This window comes from Amaranthus tricolor, chromosome 3 (genome assembly GCF_026212465.1).
Source record: "Amaranthus tricolor cultivar Red isolate AtriRed21 chromosome 3, ASM2621246v1, whole genome shotgun sequence".
NCBI classification, from domain to species: Eukaryota; Viridiplantae; Streptophyta; class Magnoliopsida; order Caryophyllales; family Amaranthaceae; genus Amaranthus; species Amaranthus tricolor.
Genome location: NC_080049.1, coordinates 10,648,820 through 10,673,986, shown reverse-complemented (window position 1 = coordinate 10,673,986; position 25,167 = coordinate 10,648,820). Strand labels below are relative to the sequence as shown.

The 25,167-nt window shown below is 34.0% G+C and overlaps 3 protein-coding genes across 3 annotated transcripts; 2 read left to right on the top strand and 1 right to left on the bottom strand.

The window, feature by feature from the left end:
* Nucleotides 1–274: 274 nt before the first annotated feature.
* LOC130807871 (uncharacterized) lies at nucleotides 275–9,270 on the top strand. The gene is made up of 5 exons (XM_057673243.1): nucleotides 275–575; nucleotides 5,053–6,355; nucleotides 6,809–7,078; nucleotides 7,583–7,738; nucleotides 8,031–9,270. Exons 1-5 carry the CDS (start codon nucleotides 568–570, stop codon nucleotides 8,148–8,150), a joined length of 1,857 nt encoding a protein of 618 aa, XP_057529226.1. The 5' UTR covers nucleotides 275–567; the 3' UTR covers nucleotides 8,151–9,270.
* A 3,547-nt stretch (nucleotides 9,271–12,817) lies between these two features.
* LOC130807863 (uncharacterized) lies at nucleotides 12,818–14,659 on the top strand. The gene is made up of 2 exons (XM_057673236.1): nucleotides 12,818–13,091; nucleotides 13,650–14,659. Exons 1-2 carry the CDS (start codon nucleotides 12,944–12,946, stop codon nucleotides 14,402–14,404), a joined length of 903 nt encoding a protein of 300 aa, XP_057529219.1. The 5' UTR covers nucleotides 12,818–12,943; the 3' UTR covers nucleotides 14,405–14,659.
* Nucleotides 14,660–16,158: 1,499 nt separating this feature from the next.
* LOC130807862 (dol-P-Man:Man(6)GlcNAc(2)-PP-Dol alpha-1,2-mannosyltransferase) lies at nucleotides 16,159–23,020 on the bottom strand. Its single transcript, XM_057673235.1, has 10 exons — nucleotides 22,651–23,020; nucleotides 21,541–21,625; nucleotides 21,290–21,449; nucleotides 20,919–21,136; nucleotides 20,477–20,778; nucleotides 18,558–18,672; nucleotides 18,327–18,465; nucleotides 17,011–17,207; nucleotides 16,826–16,915; nucleotides 16,159–16,730 (listed from the first exon to the last, which is right to left on the bottom strand). Exons 1-10 carry the CDS (start codon nucleotides 22,923–22,925, stop codon nucleotides 16,599–16,601), a joined length of 1,713 nt encoding a protein of 570 aa, XP_057529218.1. The 5' UTR covers nucleotides 22,926–23,020; the 3' UTR covers nucleotides 16,159–16,598.
* Nucleotides 23,021–25,167: the final 2,147 nt, after the last annotated feature.

The window sequence follows — 25,167 nt, the reverse complement described above, 5'->3', positions numbered from 1 at the left end:
AAAAAAAGTAGATAAATGAAATGAGTGATTAAGATGAAGAGTGATAAAAAGTTTATAAATGAAATTTAAAGAAAGAAAGTAGGGCCTAGACTAAAAAGGAAAAAGATGCAAAATGAGTAAGACAAATTAAAATAAAAAAAGTGCAAATTGAGAAGTGTGTTTGAATAGAGCCCTCACATTATGATCGATTTTGATAGGGATATAGGGATATAGGGATATAATAATAATAAAAAAACAGGTTCATTATCAAATCTTACGTGGACCGTTCAATGGGTTTTTGCATTTCACTGGCATAACAGTTGAGAATTTGTGGTTATTGATTTAAGTATAATTCCTAATATGACTGTCTGAGGTTCCTAACAGGCGCTGTGGAGACGGGCGACTGAATCCATGTCCTGACTCCTCAATCTGTCCCTAACTTTCGCCTCGCCGCCGCTTTTCTGGGCTGCATAACTAAGTCAATTCACTAAACATTTGGGAGACTTTCAATAATTTCTGATTCATAAACTATGCATCTTGTGTTTACGACTGTATCATTTACTTCCTGATTCCTTCCTTATATCAGCCATGTTCAGGTTTGTCTTTCTTATTTCTCTTCAAATTTCCATGTTTTCCGTACCTGTAGTTGCAATTTCTGTTTTTTGTTAGCAGCTACTTTTATAAGAATTTATCTGTATTATTTTGCTATATTGTGGGGGGTTTTGATTTGGGTTTTTTGCGAAACTATGTACCAAGGTGTAGATAGTATAAAACAGTTAGAGCAGTTAATAGAATCTCCCAGAAAGTTGGAGACTGGGAGTAGCAATAACTTGTAAGATACTAGGGTATGAGTTAAAGGATTGGGATAAACATTTCTGCTTATTCAAAATTTATATCATTTTTAGTAAAATTAGATATTAGATGTGGTATTGAAATGGGTTTGAATCGGAATGCTTGCTATTGGTATGAATTGATCAATGAAAATACATCCTTGATTCTTGAAGTTGTTATTCAAAGAATAATTCCTTGTCAATAGCTCAACATTTGCCTTTCCTATGGGGTTGAGTTGTCTTACTTAGATTTGAACTCTTGGGCTTGGTCCATATCTTCTATGTAAAAGAGAGCATATTTTAGAGTCTCTGTGATAGTGATTTTCCAGATGCTTGTTTATGAATCATTGATTGAATTAGGATAACTTGCGCATATTGGGCATGGTATGAATTTAATCAATAGTTGGAGCTAACTAAACTTATTGAAGTTGAGGTTCAAGCTCATTCGCGACATATGTTTAGGATCACTGATGTGATTTTCATCTTGTATTCTGTTATAGATGCATGCTCCACACAACTCATGTGCACCGTTATGGAATCTAGATCAGAAACAACCTCTTTTTTTATCACTGATGAGAGTCGTGTTGTGTGCACCCAACCCTCAGATCCCCTTAATGGGATCCATTTAACGGCATTGGAGTATTGGAATGTTTTTGTTGTTGGTAGGATATAACATGATTGTGTAGTTTTTAGTTAAGTAAGCTTAATCTTGTTAAATATTAAACATGGAACCATAGTGCAAAAATACAATACCATCTATCATGGAAAAAAAAAACATGGTCGCAGATACGTTTGTAAAAAGGGTTGGGGATCGCAAACGATGCGGTATGAAATTTTGAAAAGAAATCACATAAGGGGAATTTTGAACTTAAAATTGCATTTTTGTTGATGAAGTACTATTATTATGTAATAGTACGCTCATAGTTGTTATAATTGCACTATATGAGGTGTTTTGGTGTATAATTATTGGATTGGGTAATTAATTCATACTTGTTTAATTAAAAAAGAAATAAAACTCGAAAAAATTTACTTGAATATGAACTTAAAATAATTTCAGTGATATTAATGATTACAGTTATGGGTATTAGTGAAATTGAATGGGGAACAAATAACATTGTAACGGTGAAATAACAGGTGTTATTGTACCGATTGGGAACCAAGGATTAGGCCAATGAATCCACGAATCCAATCTGGGTGATTGAATGCAAGAATTTAGTGGACTCTTAATGAATAATGCATAAAAGACTATGGATATGACCACATAAAACTAATGTTATCTTGGACAGGACTTAATTGACTTCACTCATCAACATGTCCTTGCCTTCCAACTCGCAATCAAAGCTTCACTAGCTTTGATCTTAGTGGAATCTTGCTATAATCTTTCTTTTCTTCACACACAAAGGAAGAATTATATGTTAGGAAAAACAACCAGCAATTCCCCTTAAAATAGAGCACCTTTCTAGAATTCGAATTATTTAGAATATTATTATTAATCATCAAAAGCTCCTTTTACGATGCATAGATGCCCTCTTTTTACGAGCATGGAAAACTAAATACATGACTAGGACAGTGAAATCTGATCTTGCCTCTGCTTGCAAAGTGTTCAGGATGCTTTTGGTCCAAAAGTTCTTAAAATTCACCAGAGCATGTCTGGTTGAACTGTTGTACAATCTATCCTTGGTTTAGACTATCATTACCCCTTATTAGAACCTGTGGCTTAAAGTTCTCAATACACATCTTATAACGCAGATTTTTCACACTATTACAACGCGGGAAATATTGATTTGTTTTTTCTGAAAACCTTTACAACGCAGCCAATGCAATGCCATGCGACTTTGTTTCTCCCATAAGACCTGTGTCAAATTAGGTCGAGCTACATTTCTTGTATTAAATTTACATAAGCGGGTCAACTATCCTATATTTATTCTATATTTGACAACTACGTTGCAAATCCTAGTTTGCATTTCTAAGTTGTGAAAAGATTGTAGTTCCATTTATTTACAGTGTAGGTTTTCGAATCATGATGTGGTTTAAATTATTGGTTGCTTTTTCCGACAATATTTTATGATAAGTATTGGTACAATTGTTGGGGTAATATATATATAGAATGTCGTAGGTGTTTATACAAAGAAGGAAGATGAATTTTAAAATGTTTCTAAAAGTTAAAGTGGGTAGAGACAAAAGATTAAGTATGAGAAAATAGAGTGACACACAAAAGTCTAATGTGATCCGTTTAAGCTCAAAGGAAAAGGTGAAAACTAAATTTTTACATCTACTAACTATATTTAAAGTTAATGCCTCGAAGCAAAGAGAGTGATAATATTGGAATACTCTAATCAGATTTGAATTAATGTCTCCTGCAGCCCATTTCTAAGATTTTAGTGGCCTAGGGCGAGATAAACAATTGGGACCTTTTTAAGTGATAGGTGTATTATATTTGTGAATTCAAAAATAAATATTGTATCAATTAACAAAATAATTGTTTTTTCTCTTCAATTGAGTTCTTGGGCATAAAATTCACAATGAAATAAATGATCGAGAACGATACATGTAAACTTGTTATTTAGAGCTTACAGGCCTTTTGAGTATAAAACAATTTTTTGAAGAAGGTGGGAAAACAAAGAATACAGTGGAGCTAAGATATTGTTTCTGTTTCTGTTTATGCTTCGTTTCATAGAGAGTTGTTGAAAAATATTTACTCTAAGAAATTGAAAGACACCCAATGGATCAACATGGAATTCCCCTATCTTATAATTAGGTGGTGTTATGGAGGAGAAAACCACGGCCAAAATCCTCCCTTTAAAAAACCTTCTTAAGGTGGTCATATTTGACCTCTAAAATTCCATATGTCGAACTTTAATGTTCTATTAAACCATTCTATGATTGTGATTACCATTTGCAGATAAGAATGACGGTGATGGGGATAGTTACTAACTAGTTATAGCGAGATTTCATTTTTTTAAGTGTTAGATATCACATATATTGGTAGTGGAGCTACGATTAGTGGCTAGCTGAGATGGTTCTTTAGGGGTGGTAATGGGCTTTAATTTCCTCCCGTTGTTTTTCTTTTGTTTTTGTGATTATAGCTACGAAGGGTGGTGATCGAGGATTGGAAATGCGAACATTCGATACTCTTGGTAGCATTTCAATCCCAATCTTTTAGAATAAGGCTAGAGCATAGTTGTTGTTGCGGGGTGGCTTTCTCTAGGGTGGTGGCGAGGTTTATGGGGGCTTTGACGCTATGCTACTCAAACATGACATATGTGACCATTGTACCCATGTCAAAGTGATATGACACAAAAATAGGGCACGTGTCACGTATTGGACCACACCGGGTGTATTCAAACACGACTATCTTGTCATATTTATCTTTTACCTTATGATTTGATGTAAAAGGATCAACATCACTTGCTATAATTCGACTTTGTTCCTTTCAAGTTTTAAAATAAAATATTTATACATTAAAATTTTGATTTCAATTCTTATTTTTCTAAAATGAATGATAATTCATATCTTGCTAATTTTCTACATAAAGATATAAATATTGATGTATCCGTGACATCTGTCTACATTTCAAACACCCCAAGGCATTGATGACATCGACTCTTGGACGTGTGTGATTTGTGTCTAGGAAACCGAAGATGAATGTGTTTGAAGGATATGGTGGAGCTTGTTCATGTTAGTCACTTTGATATTTGGAGCTATAGTGAAAGGGGGAAACAAAAAGCATTCTTTCGAATAGTTTGTAGGGTGTGGAGTATAAGTAAAAACAAGGCCACATCGCATCACATGGTAAAGGTTTTCGAAATAAACAAACCTACATTTCTTGTGTTGTAAAGGTGTAAAAAATTCGTGTTTTGGGCCGTATTAAGAGATATCTTATGTAATCGACCGATATCTTGGTGTTACGATAACCGCATCACTCTTGTTAGCCCATCACCGTTCTGTTACCGTGATTGCAACCGCTACCACATTTTTACCCCATGGTGTGGAGTCTTATGTTATTAGTTATACTTATATCTTCTACTTGGATTTAAGTTACTATTCTTTCAATTTAGTTTATGTGTAGCATTTTATATGGTAATCTGCAATTGCTATTTTCCATGATTAATATGACATAAGTTTTTTACTTGCACTTTATCGTTGCTATTTCAACAAATAGCTATGTTTTTGTTATGAATTTTCTTTGAACATAGTATCCAAGCATTGCTAATGAAACATTTGATACTGTTCTTGAATGCAGGAATTTGATATTTGGGAGCATTCGGAGAAATACATGTTCCTCTCAAAAGTCCCATGTGAATAGATACTTAGAAGATGGCCTGTATGACATGCATGAGTTACATGTACCCAAACTATTTAAAAATTACCATACTAGATACTTGGTATGTTCGAATTACAAGGAAATGCAATCTATTATCAAGAATAATTCGCTTTTGTACGCAAGTAATAATGTGAGACAGCATGCTCAGTTGTTATGGTGGAGATATTCACAGAAACAACTTTACAGTTACTCAGCCTCGCCTATAGTCAATAATCTTGCTAAAGCTTTCAGTTTAGTATCAATGAGGTATCATGTTATGACTTATGGTGCTTTCGGGATTATGCTTGGAGGACTCACAATGGCACATACAGCATGTGCAGACGCAGGCTGTTTGCCTTCTAGAAATTCAGTATCGGTGTCTGGTGAAGATAGATGGTCCCACATGTCTATTTTATCTTCAGCCTTACTAGATGTTCCAATTTTGTTAATCAGAGCTCTTTATTTAGCTATTTTATTCTCACCAAGCATAATAATGGCTCCGTTTGCAGATAGTTTTGGACCTGGCTTCAGAAAAGTTTGGTTACATGTTGTTCAACAAACTTTAAGACAAGCGGGTCCAGCATTTATAAAATGGGGTCAGTGGGCAGCCACACGACCAGATCTTTTTCCTGGTGATTTATGTTCTGAGCTAGCACAGCTCCAAAGCAAAGCTCCAGAACATAGCTATGAACATACTAAAATAACGATTGAGAAAGCGTTTGGCCGGAAGATATCTGACATCTTCGAAAGTTTTGAGGCTATACCTGTTGCATCAGGCAGTATAGCTCAAGTGCATCGTGCAACTTTGAAGTTTCAACATTCTGGTCGAAAGGTTAAGCAGCCAATTGAAGTAGCTGTCAAAGTCAGGCACCCTGGGGTTAGTGAGTCGATCAGGAGAGATTTTGTTCTAATAAATGCAGTGGCTAAAATATCAAATGTTTTACCAGCGTTGAAGTGGCTGAGACTAGACGAGAGTGTGCAGCAATTTTCTGTTTTCATGATGTCTCAAGTTGACTTGGCAAGAGAAGCGGCACATTTGAACCGCTTCATTTACAATTTTCGCAGATGGAAGAATGTATCCTTCCCGAAACCTGTTTATCCTCTTGTCCATCCTGCTGTGTTAGTGGAGACATTTGAGCAAGGTGAGAGTGTGTCTCATTTTGTTGATGAACTTGGTGGTCATAACCGTATTAAAGCCGCCCTTGCTGACATTGGCACTAACGCTCTTCTGAAAATGATGTTGGTAAGGATTATCGTATTCACTTGTTCAATGATTATCTGTGTGGCATGGTGCCTTCTAATGTGTTGAAGTTTGAAATGTTACTGAAGTTCTGATGTTCTGTCCATCGGATATTTGTTGTCACAGTTATCCAATGGTATATCATCACCTAGTTCATATTAAGTCATACTGTGAGGTTCATGATGCTCTCCATCACTGCACTACAGCAGCGTTTGTGGTGGTAGATTCATTGCAACATCTCTTGATTTTCGTTCGTTCTGTGTATGGTGTCTGCTGGCTGAATCTAGGTTGGTTCACTGCCAGCATGCCGCCAATTTCATGCAAGTTATTATAACCAAGGATACATTTTTGAGAACAACACGTTCTAAAAATACAAAACCAATGTCTTAACCCATGGAATGTTTTGACAAGAAACTTATGGATTGTAATCTTGTAATGCTTTTTTCTTTTCTTCAGGTGGACAACTTCATTCATGCAGATATGCATCCAGGCAATATCCTTGTAAGGGTAGCTCAGAACAAGTCTCCTCAAAACCGGCTTATGAAGTCAAAACCTCATGTCATTTTCCTTGATGTAGGCATGACTGCGGAACTTTCTAAAAATGATCAGGTAAATTTGTTGGAATTCTTTAAGGCGGTTGCACTTCGGGATGGGCGCACTGCTGCTGAGTGCACCTTGCAATTTTCGAAGCAACAGAGTTGTCCAAATCCACTGGCCTTTGTTAATGTAAGTAGGCTCTTCACTCTTGGTGACAATGAGATATTAGCATGCTATTATTTGGAAGTTAATATTTGTTTGTCTCATTCTTCTACTTGCATTTCCTGCTTTTCCTGCATCTGTTGGATGCTATCCCCGTGCTTGATGCCATTTGAATTTCTACTTATGGCCCTTTATTTTTTATCTTTTTTTTTCATCTTCCCACTTTGGGGTGAGGGACTAGATGATTTAACAGTTGAAACTTGAAAGTTCATTTTTACTGTTTGCACTTCCCAATCTCTTTACTTTTTGCTGCTGTGGCTGTATGTTGTAAGTTGTAACGTGTTGAATCCCTAGGCGCTGCCCTTTCTCTTTTAGCTTCTATGTCTCAACTTGGTTCAACGTACTGTTTCTTTCCGGATTACTCTTCAGCTCTCACTTTAATGTACATTGCTACCTGCAAAACTATTAAAGTTGCTTGGTTGCATGTGGCTATGTCCTTATTTTCACCTTTATGGCATTTTATTTTGCCAGGAGGTCAAAGCGTCTTTTGATTTCTGGGGTACTCCAGAAGGCGATCTCATTCATCCTGCTGACTGCATGCATCATTTGCTTGAGCAAGTCAGGCGTCATAGAGTTAATGTTGATGGAAACATTTGCACGGTGATTGTTACGACCCTGGTCCTTGAGGTAATCCATTTTCCTGCATACTTGTGATAAGACAACATTGCTGAATATTTCATCATAACTACATTCATAATTGTAGTATTGGCTATATTCCTCTTCGGGTTTTACAACTTCTGTCTGGACTCTGTAAAGTTTATCATCGTGTCCCATTTTCTTGATTTCGCTACATGATCTGAAAACGATCCCAATTAATTGGTGAAGTCGCAAAGTATGTGATTTTTGTCCCTACAAGAGGGGTGTGAATATGGAGTGCTTTCTCGTAGTTATTTTACGTCATTGCATTCTTTTGTTGTAGGGTTGGCAACGGAAACTTGATCCTGGGTACAATATGATGCAAACACTTCAGACATTGTTATTCAAAGCTAACTTGGCAGAATCGCTTGCATATACTATTGAAGGAATCATGGCCCCGTGACCAACTTCTTTGCATTTTCTCAACAGCTTTGGGTAGTCAAACTACCCGACATTTTTGTAACCAATAAGACCCAAAAGCAACATAGGTCCATTTTCTTATCATGTTAACATCAATTTTGTCGTACATATTCTGATACTAATGAAAGAGGTAGGATGCTTGGGTTGTGGCTGGGAAGTTGATGGTGAGCACACAATGGTTTAGAGAATGATTCACCATTTTGTAAATCGATTCATATGGTTACTCTTTTACTGCTGTTGGGTAGTGAGAGATTTTCTTCAGAAATCTATTCTATATGTTTATAAGATTATATATCGCGATACAAAGGCGGCTTATGTTGGGTCGCCGATGTTACACAATTTGTAGATGCCGGATGCTTAAGTTTTCTTTCTTTTTCGGAGGAACAGCCGATCAATATTCACTGCCACTGGCCATGAATAAGGAATTTTAAGGTTCTTGACATAATTGAACATGAGGAATTACACTTGATGTTATTTGAGTGCTTGAATAAAATTTTTGAAAAATTTAATTTTAAAGCTATGAATTTTTTGGTGATTAATTTTTGAAGGTCAGATTGTTTATTTAACTTACAAATGTCTGAACTTTATGTGCCAATTTCTTCTAGATGTCTAAATGAACTCTAACATGTTAACATTTTGCTTTAGAGGTGATAAACCTAATGATTCGAAATTCACCCGACCTAGTAATCGAACCCGATATTGGGAATATTCTAAGTCCATTGTCTAGTTACTTTGATATTCAGTAGTGTGGACATTTAGCTTCACTTTGTTATGTATTCTTGCATGTTCAAGTGTCTCATCTCTTGGGAATATTCCATTACACAAATTCTTGTGAGAGACGGTATCTTTGAAAGACCATATCTAAACGAGCCAGCCCATAAATAAAATGTTGAGTAAGTTATTCAATGGGCATTAAGGATAGTGTAGGTGGGCATATAAGATATCGTAAGTACTGCACGTTTACTCGATGGACATTAAGGATATTGTAAGTAGGCATTTAGGATACAGTAAGTAGGCATTAATGATGATATAAGTAGGCATTTAGAATGATGTAAGTAGTTGTAGAAGACATTTAATGATATTGTAAGAAGGCATTATAGATATTTTATGTAGACATTACAAATACAGTAAGTAGACATTAAGGATGATGTAAGTAATCAATAAGGATACAGTAAGTGCATTAAGCTTCGGCTAGGCCTAAGAGACAATCTTTCAAGAGACCGACTAATTCTATTATTTAGAGTGTTTTGAACAATGTGTTGAATTATTTTCATTGATGTTAAGACTTAACTTTATACTTTTTATTATCATTATATTTTTTGTGTGGAATGTTTGCTTGAGTTTGTAAGATTTTCTTTTAAAATTTTTATATTGTTCACACCAATTTACTCGCGGGTCCCATCCGCTAAGACAAAGGGTGAATAGCAGCATTAAAATTAGGTTTGCAAAGGCGAACTTTTAAAAATTTAAGTCTGCGGACAAATTTTTATTAGCATGCTCGGTTCGCTATCCGTCCAAACTCCCTCATAATAGCTCTAGAATAATATCAATTTGTAAATTTTTGTGCCCATAAAAACTTCTATGATACTTCCTCCATTCTGAAATACTCATATATTTAGACTTATTTTACTATTTATCTGTCGAGTTTATTTTATCATTGCGGCTAATGTATCTGAAGAAATATAGTCATGTGATATCCTGTTTGAATTGTGTACTCACATACTTTTATAATATTAACTTTTTATAATTTTTAGTTACGTTATGAATTGATTAAGATATATATGATTATATCTACTTATTAAATTGTGTAAAAAGTAAAATTTATCAAGTATAATTAAACATAAAAAAGAATATAATGATTCGACATAAATTGAATAAAAACTACTTCTCATGCACCTTTCTTCCATTTAATTTGCACTTAATTTCTATGTTTGATTGTCCCATTACTTTGCACAACTTCTTCTTTTAATAATAGTCCCTACAAGCTACAGCCTTCTTTTAACTCACCCATAAATTAAGTTATTCTTTTAATCTCATTTACTTATTTTCTTAACTCTACTTAATATACTTATAATAAATTAACACAAATTCTTATATAAGATGATATTATCGTGAAACGCGTTTTATAAATGTGTTCAATAGTCCAACTAATATAAGTTATTAACAGCTAGTCTCTTGAGAGACCGTCTCTATGAGACATATTTCAACTCCAGTCCATTAAAGATTAATACCTACTAACTGTATTCTTAATGCCTACTTACATTATATTTAATGCTTACTTACCGTATCCTTAATGTCTACTTTCAATATCTTAAATGTTTACTTACTTACATCATTTTAATGCCTACTTACAATATTTCAAAAAATATATAATGAGCGGCCCAATCAGAGATGGTTTCTCAAAAAGGCCGTCTCTCACAAGAATTTGTGAATTATTAATATTGGTCTTTCACAAGAGTAACTCTATCAATTATTATTCAAAATTTTTAGTATGAGACGGTCTCACTGTAAGATATGTTTTGTATTTGGGTTAAATAGCCCAATAATAAAAACTTTTACCAAATATTTTTTTTATTTGGCAGTCATCTCACTATAAGACGATCTCATACAAGACGAATTATTAATTTTTACCCTCTTACAAAGAGATCCAAATAAATGGAACGGTTATTCTAAAAAAAAATTATAATAATAAATGGAAGCGGTAGGAGTATTGGGTTGAGCTATTAAAATGCTGTAACATAAAACCATCGAGTCGATATTTAAAGTATAAATTGACATCTGACAGGATAAATAAAAGTTGAAAAATTCATGAAAGTTTAAACCGATACATATATTGAAGGGAGCATAATTATATAGAGTGCATGGCACATCATTATTTAGCTAAACATTTAAAAGTGTATGGTAAAGTTTTTGAAGCCAAACTTAAAAAACTTTATTTTTGACTTTTGACTTTTAAATTTTTAACACATTTATTTTCGAATAAACAGTTAATAAATAGTTTTTAAAGAAAAGTTAAAAAGAAAACATCCATAGTTAAGTGGACATATTTTTTTTAAAACTCTCACCTTATATACTTATTTGCTTTTATTAGACTTTGTGACCTGAAAATCTTTGAAATTTTCTTTTTGACAGTTGATTTTTATCCTTTGTCGAAAAATCCTAGCCCAGCCCCGACATTGTTGCTCTCCTTCATCTTTTTTCTTCATTCTTTCACTTTATAAATGAAATTTGAGTGAAAATAATAAGGAAAATAAGCTTCCATCAAAGTCACTATCAAACCCATTTGGATTGAAAAGTTAAGTTTTAGGGTATAAGAAAGATTGTCCTCAACAACAACTTTGATTAAAATCAAACTTTGAACAAAAGTTTTTTTTTTTTTTACTAAAAAAACACAATGTCTTTTCTATGCTAATTTATACTCTATTTGATATAATTCTTAAAGTCTTCCAATTGACCTTTAAGAGTTGATCAAATATATATATATATATATATATATATATATATATATATATATATATATATATATATATATATATATATATATATATATATATATATATATATATATATATTAGTATAGAAAAAACATAGGATTTTTTTATTAAAAAAACTTTGGTTAAAGTTTGACTTTGATCAAAGTTATTAAGGAAAATGACTTTGACCAAATCTAGCAAATTTGAATTTGTGACCTCAAAACACAACTTTTTAGCCTAAATGGAAGTGTTATTAATATTGATTTTGCTAGAAGATTATTTTCACTATTATTTTCACTATTATTTTCACCATAAACTCATTTGTCTTTTTCTTTCTAAAAGCAAAAAGACCTCAACAAAGAAATGGACGGATAGTTTAGGTTTTTGCTTTTGTATTTTTGTGTTTTTCTTAATTTTTTCAACTTTTCCTTCGTCCATAAATCAATTACTAACAACAGGTTACCAAAATAATTAAGTCCTTTAAATGCAAACAAATATAAAAGGTGGTAGCTTTAGAATCAGACCAACAAAAAATGGAAATTTCTTTTCCTTAATTTATGTATCAAAAATCTTCATAGCTATCTTAAAACAGTCCAATTAACAACTAGTAAATCAATTGATACTTACGGCTAGTCAAACTAACTAGTAACTCCTGCCAAAGTCATTTACCAAAGATATGCATAAATCAAAATGTTTCAGATTCAAATATATTAAACTAATTTATACAATAATGCAACAAATGGGCACATTTTGATTATTCAAATAGATTTTGTGTACCATATTTTAATTTGGGTCTTGTGTAAGTACTGTGAGTAGTAGTTCATTATCTTATAATTTTATATATGAGTTCTTTCGTGTCGAATCACTCATTTCTATTAATTGAAGCAAATTTGAACAAGTCTAATTACAAAACTAAACAAATTGAGCTATACCAAGAATTCTTTCTGAAAACATTTAATTATCAAAATTGGTTCAAATTCAACACAACCATTTTTTTTCCATCTCTAGATAATGTAAAAACAATTAAAAAAAATGAAAATAGAATGCTAAGTTTGTTGATGAATATGAATAATCTAAGCCAATAGTTATTGACCACATCATATCATATCCACTTTCTGTATGGCCCACAAAAAGTGCAAAAAAGCCACCCTATCCAACTTTAAATTGTGACTGACTTGCATTGTGTGGCTAACAAATAACAATCTCAGTGTCTTCAAAGAATACTAGTACTTGCCCATTTTATTAGCCATTACCACTTCATCTTCAACCAAAACTATCTATTTTCAGAACACAAAACAGAGAGATGGAAGCTTGTTTTCTGAACCTGAGCTCAAATTCCTTAACTAAGATCACTGACTTTAATCCATTGGCAAAATCTAAACTTTATACCTTTCCAAACAAGACTTCTCTACTCCACAGTTATAAGCGTGCCACTTCATCTTCCATATCATGTAAGTTTTTCCTTTTCACATCTTTTTTCCTTTTTTTACTCATTGATTATTGATTCTTGAAATATGTCATGTGATATGATTTTCATGGTAACGAAGTTCTTATTATAAAACATGTTAAAGAGTTTTGGCAATTGGTTGATAGTTAATAGTTGATAGCTGATTGGAATGATTTGATCAGTTGATCTTATGAGTTCATTTGATAAGCTGTATCAATCAACTAATCTACCTCATACTAGAATTAGATGGTTTGACATCCTACCATCTATTTGTGTCAAAATAAGCTAAAATTGTTCAATAAGCTCTTTAGCTAAACACCCCGCGCTTTTTCTTTCTAATTTTATACTACTAACTTGACACCACTCTCACAAGTTCAATGGATGAGAAAAATTATCATGAAGAACAAAATAATAGAGTAAGAAGCGTGATCATCGAACTTGCCAAATGATTTTCTAGCTATGTTACAACTTTTTCATCCCGATTTCTACAGTTTAATACGAATAACCCCACGGAGAATAAGTATTCGTATATAATTCATTCTAAGTCACATATTTTATGTAGGTTGCCAACACGGATCCTCATCGTCCAAAGATGAAGACTTAAATCCCACACTTAGTGGTGATTGGAGATCATTTAGAGCAAAACTTGTAGCAGCTGAGAAACTCTCCAACCTTGAAAATCTCACTACATCAGCAGTAGACTCAGCTGATGCTGATACACAGATGCAAATTATTGGTGATAAATGGGCCCACACAATCCACGGGCCTGAAAAGGGATGCCTACTCATAGCCACAGAGAAGCTTGATGGGGTGCACATCTTTGAGAGGACCGTGATCCTCATCTTAGCAACTGGGCCTATAGGCCCAACTGGACTCATACTAAACCGCCCATCACTGATGTCCATAAAGGAAACTAAGTCCACAGTGTTGGATGCATCACGTACGTTTTTGGATCGGCCCTTGTACTTTGGAGGCCCACTGGAAGAGGGATTGTTCCTTATAAACAAGCCAAAAGTCGACGACAATGTGGGCAAAAGTGGTGTATTTGATGAGGTGATGAAAGGTTTGTATTATGGGACAAAGGAGAGTGTGGGTTGTGCAGCAGAGATGGTGAAGAGGAATGTAATTGGACTAGATGATATTAGGTTCTTTGATGGGTATTGTGGATGGGAAAGTGAGCAGCTGCAGGAAGAGATTCGGGCTGGGTATTGGACTGTAGCAGCATGCAGCCCAAGTGTTATTGGGCTAGATAATGTGAATAGTGGAGGGATGTGGGAAGATATTCATGGGCTGATGGGTCCAAGAAAAGTTTGGTAACTATTCTGTTAGTCCTCAATCATTTAATTGTAACATTTATATAATGTATGTAAAAATGGTGAACTATTTATAGAATTTCTTACTAACAAGAACATTTGTGATCCATATTTTCTTTCTGAGAGATTGGCTTCCACTACTTCTAGTTCTTATAAGGTGTTGTACTTGCATAGTAGCAAGCAATATTGTTTTACTTACTATTACTTATATATAAGAAAAAACATATTCAAGCGGAATCTCATTTCTATTGAAACTCTATAGCAATGTTCTACTCGTCAGTTTCTTTTCTAGTTCTGAACAATTCTTCCAATGTTATCACTCTCGTTATCTCAAATCAGTTTTTAGTTTTATTAGGAACAGTGAAAAAGAATGAAAATTTGGAGAATGGCGCCAATAAGGTTTTAATTCATTAAGACGAAAAATTTTGAAACACCATGTGCTGTACAGCAATGGCGTAAAGTTATATTATTTTTCTTTTTTCTTTTTATAATTTTATTCAATTTTCATACTTTTAATTGAATGTTGAATATATGTAGAAAAATAAATTGATATTATTCAGGATAATTTTTTCTTATAAGTATTATTATTTCCATCTAACTAACCAAGGATAATGCATCGCATTTAAGTTGGATGGTTTAAATGGAAAGCATAACTAGGATAATATGTGATAGGAATTTTCCGACTAGATTAAAAAGGTAAATTCTATCAAGTTGCCGGTTTGACCCGTCTAGTTCTATGGTATTGTATGGGACAAAGTGCTGACCATTTAAGAAGATATATCACCATATCAACATAAGATGAATGTAGTAGACGCAAATCTTAAGGTAGATGTGCAGACACACCAGAATGGATAAATTAGGAACCAGGTACTATAAAAGAGGCTAGAGGTAACACTCATTTTTACAAAGATGCGTGAAAGTAGATTGAAATAATTTAAACCATGTGTAAAGGAAGCACACCAACGCACCTATTAGAACGATAGAAAGCATCACAATTGATGGAAAAAAAGTTGCAGTAGTAAGTTGAGAAAAGCAAATTAGAAATGACATGAATAAACTGCATTACTCTGAAGACTTAACAAGGATAAAACTAGTTAGAGACATTACATTTGTGTCATAGACCTTGAATACCTACGCCTACACCTGTGCCACCTTTGTCTTGTTTGATGTTTTGTCTTTATGATAGCTTTTATAATCTTTTGTCCATTTTGATCTTTCACTACCTTTTTTTATTCTCTTATCTTGCTTGTATATTATTGTATTAGCAAAGCAGTGTGCTCAGCCTCAACTCTTAGAGTGGTTGACTAACTCCCTAGGTGTAAACACCAATTTCTGTAATTACAAGCATGAAAATAAATCCTCTATTTATATACAGTAATAAGGCAATAATAACAACTTGCTAACAAATTGTGCAGCTGTGTAACAAATTTTTGACAGCTTTGTTGCTCATTCTAGAATCAGCTAAAACCCTCTTAATTCTTCTTATTCCTCCTGTTGTATGTAAATTATAGGGCTGGCTGATTTGGGCCTTCCTCCCTTGAGTCCATCACACTTACTTTTGCATAGAAAGATTTTTAAAAAAGTTCATACAAAATTAAGATATGCTAAAATCATAGTTCCTCCTATTTAAATTAGTTGCTACACTTTTAGTTTTTTTGCTATTTAATATTCTATTTTAATCCTTAATATCATTAATTTCGCATAACTAAAAATTATAACAAGTTAGATGATTTGCAATCATAAAAACATACATCGAAATGAATCAAACATGATCTCATTAAACTGAACTATGTTATTTTATACATAAAATAAAAAGTTCAACAATACCAACTCATTAATAGTCTACGCTCTTTTTTTGATTCTCATTCACACATTTAATTTATCTTTTCATACCATTCACATACTTCTTCCACTACCAAATTTTATCCTTGTAACAAATTCTACAATACATAGAGAGAGTACCTCGGCTAGAAAAAGCAAGTCTTTGTCTCAAAACTGCTAAAATTAAAAAGAACAAGTGCCGGATTTTAGCATTGAGACTAAAAAAGCAAAACGAAAAGTTTTTGACTAACCTCAAGTTCCTCTATCGAAGTTCTAAGAAAAATTCAAAGCCTCGTCCATAAATGGATCAAACCATGTTGAAATTTAGTTAGAAGTACATATGCTTTGGTTCAATCAAATCTGATGCATCATGCAGCTCATCTTGATATTCGTCTAAGAAGCTTGTACATGCCGAAAGCATTTTTCTCTTGCCAAAAGTATGGGATAAAGAAGGACCGGTGCAAGGGAGGTGAGAATTCTCTATCTAAGTAAGGTAAAGCAGCAACAACCTGCTTATGAGACAAACACAAGTAATAACAGGATGGTCAGACAATACAATTATGATAAGATTTGAAGGAGATGCTAGCGAAATTACGAATCGTACCTCCCATGTTGACAAATCACTTCCACGGTAAGCAACAGGACGTTTCAAGTGCAGTTCAACAAACAACGTACAGGCTTCAAGATCCTGGAGCTGCACATCAATGACAAGGATAAATGACACAAGTGATAGCTGATTTGTGCAGTAAAAACAGGGGGAATTTTCACGAGTGAATTAATGTTTTTTACATATTGTTGATCTGCTGCTTTGTTCTTGTTGTTGAAATAAGGAGGAGCAGCTGAAGTTCCACCGAGTTTTGCATTAAATGGAAAAGGAAGAAGACCACGGAATCCATCATCAATCCAGCGCACATGGGATACGTAATCAGGGATGAAGAATGAAGAAGGATATCTGTGCCATTCACTACCAACGCACAGAGTTGAACCTAATACGTCACAAGAATAAAAGGAACATGGAAGTTAAATGCAAGTCAGAAAATTACTGCTTTCAGGTATGATACCTTACACAATTGTCAAATCTTGGAGGTTACATACAGGTAAATCAAAATTTCATGGGAATGTGTATTTCAGGGTAGCAACCCCAATTTTATCGCCTGACATTTGGAAGGAGCGAGAACTCAAAACTTACATGAGTTGACGATTTGAAAAACATCCAAGTTTTGACAGGAAAAAAGTATTGTGCCAAGGGGATGAAGGCCGAGAGAAAATAAACGTATTCCAAATTTTCAATAGTTTCAAAGCATTGCAAGCAACTAATGAGATATCCAAGTAGTGTAATTAATAAAACCAAAGCAACACTTTCACAACACCATCAGCAGAGGGAATAAGTATTAAACAGTATGATATAGAAATGTATGTTGTCATGCCATGATAACAGAAGTACGGACCACTTTTGGTGACCAAGAAACAAGGCATTTCTTTGGCAGAGTCAAATGAATAGTCAAACCCAGCAATCGTTCATATTTAGGGTGTGAATACCAATCTTCAGACTCTGCCGCATGACCCACATCAGACTGTTACTAACTTTTATCTACTTTTTTATTATTCAGACTCATATAAGACTCTAATTTTACATTTTATTCCTAAACTCACTTAAAGTCAAAAAAAAAAATGGAACTATGAGTTGGCATGTTTTTATTGAACCAAGAAAAAAAATCATAACACTCCTCCACTTCAAGACTAATTAACACTTTTTCTACTAATTAACACTTCAAGACTACTCACTTGCAAGACTGTCGCCAAGACTTGCAATGTCCATTACAATGAAGATGAAAAAGTAATGCTTCCTCTTTTTCTTTACTTGCAACCCACCTTCATGGCACACACTTTACCGAAGAGAATTGAAGTGAATGGACATATTAGCCAAAAAAACTTACCAATTAGAAAAAGATATTAGGTTATTATGGTTAAATTTATTCTGATTAATTTTTCCATCGACAATAATATCTTCCTCAATATGCATGCCTAAAAAATGAGTTGCAGGTAAAAGAAAAAGCAAAGGACGTAAAATTTAGGCAAAACATAAACTAATTTCCAGAGCTCACCATCTCCAGCATCTTCATGGTACTGCAAATGCTTATAGATCTCAAGAGGAGCCGAGTATCCATGAATCAAGGAGAATGTGCGTGAATGGGACACACATAATATAAAGCCAAGGATAATTGGCCTGAAAAATTTTGCTATCTGCTCATAAAAAAGAAACAGCTTTATGTGAGATACAATTATTAAATATCAACAAACAAATAAATAATAATGAGGATTCCTGAAAAGCTCACCAAAACAAGCAGGGACTTATCATTAGGGTTGAACCTATCACGAAAAAGATCAGGCATACTTTCAACAAATGCTGATGCAGCCACACATATTAGTGGATAGATTGGATAAAGAAACCTGCAAAAACACAAAATATTCAGCTTCATGCCTAGGGGCTACCTCACCAAACAAATCTACAATCTGCTTAACCAAACAGAAAAGCTTATACATGGGTGTAAAGTGTAAACATCAACTAACAATTCGAGCCTCAAACAGATTCCCCTAACTTCCATTTAAATAACAGTCAGACAAACAGCATGCCACAAGCACCAGCAAGTCCAGCTGCCTATGAATTATTGCCAAACAACAAATTAGTTTGGTGATTGCCCTACGTCACTACAGGTATATATAGTCATTGCTATAATAAGAAACTATCGTTAAACATAAAGTGATGGCCTAACATAAAATAAATCATAACAGACAGCAATAGAAGAAAAAGAAAGGGAAATAAACCATGGAGGCATGGACACTTGGACAGTCAGACAAACAACGGAAGACAAGCACCACCAAGTGCGACTGTCTATGATAATGTCAAACAGCAATCACTGCTTAATCAGATCATTACGTCACTACAGGAATGTTAATCAATGCTATGAAATATGAATACTTAAGTGAAGTTCTGAAACATGATCCAAAATTACAAAAATGCATTACCCAGTCAGGAAAAAGGGAAGATAACCATGTACATATCGGAGAATAAGAATGAGAGTTATATTGCATGATGTTCTGTCGCTAAACGCAGACAATTATAAGAACACAAGTCAATAATCATAAAAAAGATTTTAGCCTTTCATATCCTATATAAGTAAATCTTATCTTCCCCTTCCCTCATGTAAGAATTTCTTTTTTATCCTCTTAAATTGTCAATTACTACACCTTTACCCGTTTTCATCTTAGCATTATCCAACAAAAGTTTGGCATCAATTCTTGATTGATCAGGGTCGGGATATCATGAATTTAAATGTATCTTCTATACGCTTCTTTTCATGAAAAAATATCTTTCAAGTTCCAGCCTCTAGATTGACTTTTCTTAGCCCTCTGCCCCAAGCCACATTTATCAAACCATTGCTTCTAGTTCTCGGCGCCAACACAGACAAGCTATCAAACAATAAGTCACAAGTTGATTGAATAAAGGGTTGAACTATTGATCAATCAGAAATATCAAGAACCACCAAATGAGGAATATCACTGAGCACTTGCAAAATATCCAAATGGAAAACTTCCTGAAGATAACCAGAAAGCCTAATAAATTCTTGCAAGTTAATAAAAATCAGAGAAATGGGTTCAAAGAGTTGGTTTTTAACATTGAAACACAGATCAGACAGAACACCCATCTAGGTCATCACTCATCCCCCATGTGATAAAATTTGTCTTTGATACCACAATTATTCTCATAGATGAGATCCATGACCCATCACAGGGTAATATCCAACATACAACAAAAATCTTCTATCGTACTCTTTACATGCACCGACACTCATCATCTGTTTGTCTGTAGTGCTGATTTAGTCAAAAAATGGGGTTTCCTGTAACATCACACAGCTAAGTTTAATGGTGGATTTTCCCTCAATTAAAAATGAGGTGTGAAGGCCACTGAGCTAATACACATCCACCTTTCAACAGCCTATCTTTCCAGCTCAATGATATGACATTCGATGTAAACAAGCATCCATAAAGTGTTAATCTCCATGACCTATGCTAAGCACTAACTCTATTGACATTGGGTCTTGATTTCAATAAAGAGCACTTTTCAAATTTTCGCAAATAATAACAAACAGAAAATCAAGGAATACGACAAATCAGGAAATGAGAAACAACAAGCCAAATTAAGACAAAGTCATAGATCAATGTCAAAATGCAGCAAAGGCTGTAGCTATCAGACCTTTCTTCCTTGTGTGGCTGCAAAGACATAAATCCAAGCCAAATATATACAGGTAAGACGATCACCACCAACTCTGGAACATACTTCTTCCGCACAACATGCACAAGCAATGTAACAGGAAACAGCATAGCAAGAACAAAGGAGAAATTGAAATTATTGAATCCATTGCGTAAATAAAACAGTGGTCCTTCAACCCCATATAAGTGGCTCTCACCACCTCCTAAAACATTATACAATAGCAGATTCAGCACAGAAGATGTCCATCTTTTGTAGTAGTAGTAGTCAACGAAGACCGAGAGAGCCTGGGAAAGTTATGCATCAAGTAGACATATTTAGCATATGGTAGTAAGGTAATTAATCTTTCAAAAACAAAACCCAAATAAGACATCGTATGAAAGTTCTTAAAGGTAAAGGATTGCAAAACCAATTAAGCTGAACGTACCAGCACAGCAATAGAAATGATGGTTCCTGCCACAAATGCTTGTTTGAAGCTCTTACGCAAAGAGAATATTGTGACAGGGAGGAAAGCTAAAACTGAGAAGGGCCAGCCAATAATAACCCCACTCGCAGAAACAGCAACAGCTAAAGCAGGTTTTTCTAGAAGGGCGAACGCGGATGCAAGCGACATAGCATACATAGAGAATGAACTTGGCAAGAAACCTGAAATAAAGTTTCCAAATTACAAAACACACTTTGCAGAGGTAAAAACTAAAGCTTCATAAAAGTTTGGTAGCATAATTCTCTCTACTGCAAGACAAATACAGAATAACAAAAGGTCATAAAGAACAAAGAAAATATTCAAAGCTTACATACTTGTACTAGCAAAGAAACATCCACTGGTTAAGCATAGCATTGCAAGGGTGTAACAGGCAAGACGTTTTCCATACTTTCGAGAAATTGCTACAACAAGAAATGAATCTGTGACCACCGAGATAAGCCCTAGAAAGAGCCTTACCACATAAAATACTCTCACCTGAAAAGAAATGTTTCCACATGTTAGCAAAGCGGCAAGGTTCAAATTATAACATCTCTCCATCAACAGCAACAGACAGAACAGAAACTACCTTGTCTTCAAACAAAATTGACGCTGGTCCTCCCACAATAGCATGGAAAATTATATACAAATAAGATCTGAGAGCATATTGAGCACTGCATATCGCATACCCAATGAGAGTCAGCAGGAAAGAAAAACAATTCACGTTTACAATTTGATCAAGCTGCTCAATCCAAACATCAAGATCACATGAATAGACAGATTCGCTACTTTAGGCCACCTCAAAAATAGTCTCTGTATTCAACACTGTTCTATAGTGATCGCTAATCTCCATAACGTACTATTTGGTTTTACGGAAAACATGTTTCATTTGAATTTTTTTTTTTTGGTTTGATTGATAACTGTTGTAAGAGAGAAGGGCAAAGGCTTCAGTTTTGAGAGAAAAATGATATACATTGGAGAAGACGACTCTTTTACCTCTAACATGATGTTTGGATAATATTTTAAACTGAAAAGGGAGGGTGAGGGAAGATTGGTGTGTTTTCTTTCAATTTTTTTTTTCTATTGGGATGATTATTTTGTACAAAATGTGAAGGATTTCTCCCCTCTGGTTTTCTTTCCTTCATTTTCCTCCCCTACCAAATGAAAAAATACAATCCCTCCACTTCCCTCTCTTTCCTTCCCTCCATTTCTTCCAATCCAAACATAGCAAAAATATTACTTTTTAAAATTTACTTCAAATCAGAACTATAAAAAACATTTCCTACAAGATTCTTGCCAAAACTTGTCTAGGTCATTTGAATAAAATTCAATTAATATTGGATAACACAGAATTTGGTAGCCGAGTTGGCAGAACGCGAAAGCTTCAACTCCATCCAGGTTCGTTTCAACGATAAATATCCTATTCTGCCATTATAAATCTAATCCTTTATCAGCATTACTCCTAAAACCCAATTTGTTCACATCATTTATAAATCTATGCATCCAAATCATCATTACCTCCCTCAAACTCTTTTAAAACCAACAACTTAAATTAAATTACTAAAACATAGCATCAATTCATTAAACAAAGAGTATTACTTAAACATAAATAATTTTATCAACACTAACAATTATGATGAGATTATATACAAATTACAAATGAGGAGTATAAGCTTTATCAGGAGAGGTTTAATTGAACCTGTATTCCCAAGTCTGAAAACCAGACTTGTAAAGAAGAAAGTGTAAAGGTTCCCAATAATTGAAAACTTCATCGCAATCATGAATAATATTGGATGTAGCACTCATGTATCTGAGCATACCAAGTGCAAACAATGGCAATCCCCAGCCTAAACCTCCATTAGTGCTGCCCTCCCCTTCGCCAGCACGATGAGAAGGCTTGTCGAGCTTAGAGTATGAAGATGATGATGGTTGATCTGATAGCAGCGGCCGCCTCTGCCGCGTTGTGGTCGCCATTTTCGTCTGTTCACTTTGCTTCGTTTATACTTCTCCGATATAAGGCTAAAACCATAAATAGGACGTAAAATTTTGCTTTGGTTTTTTAATTTTTGGATATTCTACCTGGTATCACTTCTTTTTCAAGAAACGTTTTAGTTTAGGCACTCTATTCATACTTATTCGATCCTCAATATCTCTAATTCTGTATTATTAAAAATAATGAAAAGTTAATATGAATAATCCTTGCATTGAGACGAATCAAACAAGATCCACATGACTATGTTTTACCTTGTAGATTAATAATAAAATACAAATTAAGAGTAAGAGATGAATAGTGTCCAAAAAGCAAATGAGACGTTAGTACTGAATTGGAGGGAGTATTATTTTGCAAAAAATTTCCAGATTGTAATACCGTATTGTTTAACATAACTGAATAGTAATATTAATAATTAGAATTAAATGTTTTTCTATTAAATCGATTTAAAAAGAAATGTTAAATTATTAAGGTACCCTTAGAGCTAGTTGGTAACATTTACTCTATTAAATTAGTGCACTGCTCTTCATCATCATTCTCATTCGTCCTCTTCATTTGCATTCTCTTCACTAATATCCTTCAACTATGTTGCAAAATTCATGTGCACACCCAAGGATTAAGGCAATCGGTCACGGTGATAGACATGGATATCAAAGATATCACTGTTGTTGGATACAGGTGTAGCAACAGCTAACAACAACAGAATGTTGAAATAGGGTTTTAGATTGAGTGCGAACCTAATGAGGCTTTACTACAATGTAAAGTTTTCCCTTTCTTTAGTTCGTGAAGGAAGAAGATTTGACCAGATATGGATTTATGAGTAAAGCATATGGAGGACAAATGTCAGAAACTATTGAAATGGAAATTATGGTTTTAAGGAACCAATTCAGACAATTAGAAAAGATGATTAGATTATGATGATTGTTGGTCTTTTAATACGTGTTCTTCTCATAAAAAATTATGTTATGCAATTTAATTAAGTTGTGAAGTTAGGGTTTATTGGGCTTTTTTTTTTCTTACTAAATGAATGTGTAATGTCGGTCATTGAATGAATGTAACTTAATAAACTTATACTAAATGGAATGTAGTATTTATGAAATTAAAAAAAGTTAATCATACAAGGGTAACTTAACAAAATGATTCACTTAATCAACTTTAAATTGATGATAATACATGGTTATTTAGTATTACATACTTTCATAGAAGTTCATTATAACTTACTACATCCTCCAAAACAGGATCATCATATCATACTAACTACATCCTCCAAAACAACCTTACTACATCATATCTTACTTTTTAATTCATTCATAAGCAAATGGAGATTATCCATACTGCCAGCATCATCATCACTTTAAGTTGTATGTGTCTTTGGTTGTTATGAGTATGCCCTTGTAAACGCTCTTCTCCTTGATTACTTAGACTTAGGTTGAATAAATTGTGAATAAGTAGTGGCAATGAGTTGTGAGGAAGAAGCTCTCTTTTCCTTTGTTGTTAAGCCTCCTTTGCATGTTTTCACATTATATCCAAATTCTTGGCACATAACATACTTCACATAACAGATGTTTTTCCCCTTCTTTCCTCATCAACAACCCTCTTCTTCTTCTTCTTAATAGGTCTCCTAATAGCTCTCTTAAGTGGAAGACTTAATGGTAGTTGCATTTTTTTGCCATTGTTTAGTGTCTAGTATTGACATAATAGTGTTTGAATAAGCCTCTTTGTACCTCTTACAACTAAATTATTCACTACAGAATTTGAGGGGGTCTTGGCTTGAATGAAGGATGACCCTCACAATACGTTGCAAGAAGTTCCTATGATTTGCAAAGCATTGCATAGGCAGGTTATGTCATATGAACTCACTAGTAAGATAAAGTTACTATCCCTTTTCTCACAAAAACCATCTCCGGACGTAAGGCTTTACATGTTCTTAAGTCTGAAATTAGGGTCTGAAATCTTATAGCAATGTTTGGACACACATCATTATCCTACACATCATTATCCTCCTAGTGCTCGACTCTCTCCTTCCTTGTAGCCATCCGCATAAAGAATGGTTAATATGAGTGAGCATGGGCGGATACAGAAAAAAAATTAAATGATGTCCATTGTGAATTTATAAAAAATGGAGTATATTCAACAACATTTTAATTAAGACAAATATCCACATTGATTTTTCGTATTTTGAATTTGAAAGTGACAATGTCATTTTAATTAGTCCGTTGAAAAGGT

Excerpts from the sequence above, each read along its gene's own strand:
- LOC130807871 (XM_057673243.1), top strand. Across the intron at positions 7,079-7,582 it reads ATCCACTGGCCTTTGTTAAT|GAGGTCAAAGCGTCTTTTGA; the intron begins GTAAGTAGGCTC and ends TTATTTTGCCAG. Across the intron at positions 7,739-8,030 it reads TTACGACCCTGGTCCTTGAG|GGTTGGCAACGGAAACTTGA; the intron begins GTAATCCATTTT and ends CTTTTGTTGTAG.
- LOC130807863 (XM_057673236.1), top strand. The coding sequence starts at position 12,944 with ATGGAAGCTTGTTTTCTGAACCTGAGCTCAAATTCCTTAACTAAGATC. Across the intron at positions 13,092-13,649 it reads CACTTCATCTTCCATATCAT|GTTGCCAACACGGATCCTCA; the intron begins GTAAGTTTTTCC and ends TATTTTATGTAG.
- LOC130807862 (XM_057673235.1), bottom strand. The coding sequence starts at position 22,925 with ATGGCGACCACAACGCGGCAGAGGCGGCCGCTGCTATCAGATCAACCA. Across the intron at positions 18,673-20,476 it reads CAGCCACACAAGGAAGAAAG|GTTTCTTTATCCAATCTATC; the intron begins GTCTGATAGCTA and ends GTGTTTTTGCAG. Across the intron at positions 16,916-17,010 it reads AAGCAGCAGATCAACAATAT|CTCCAGGATCTTGAAGCCTG; the intron begins GTAAAAAACATT and ends ATTGATGTGCAG.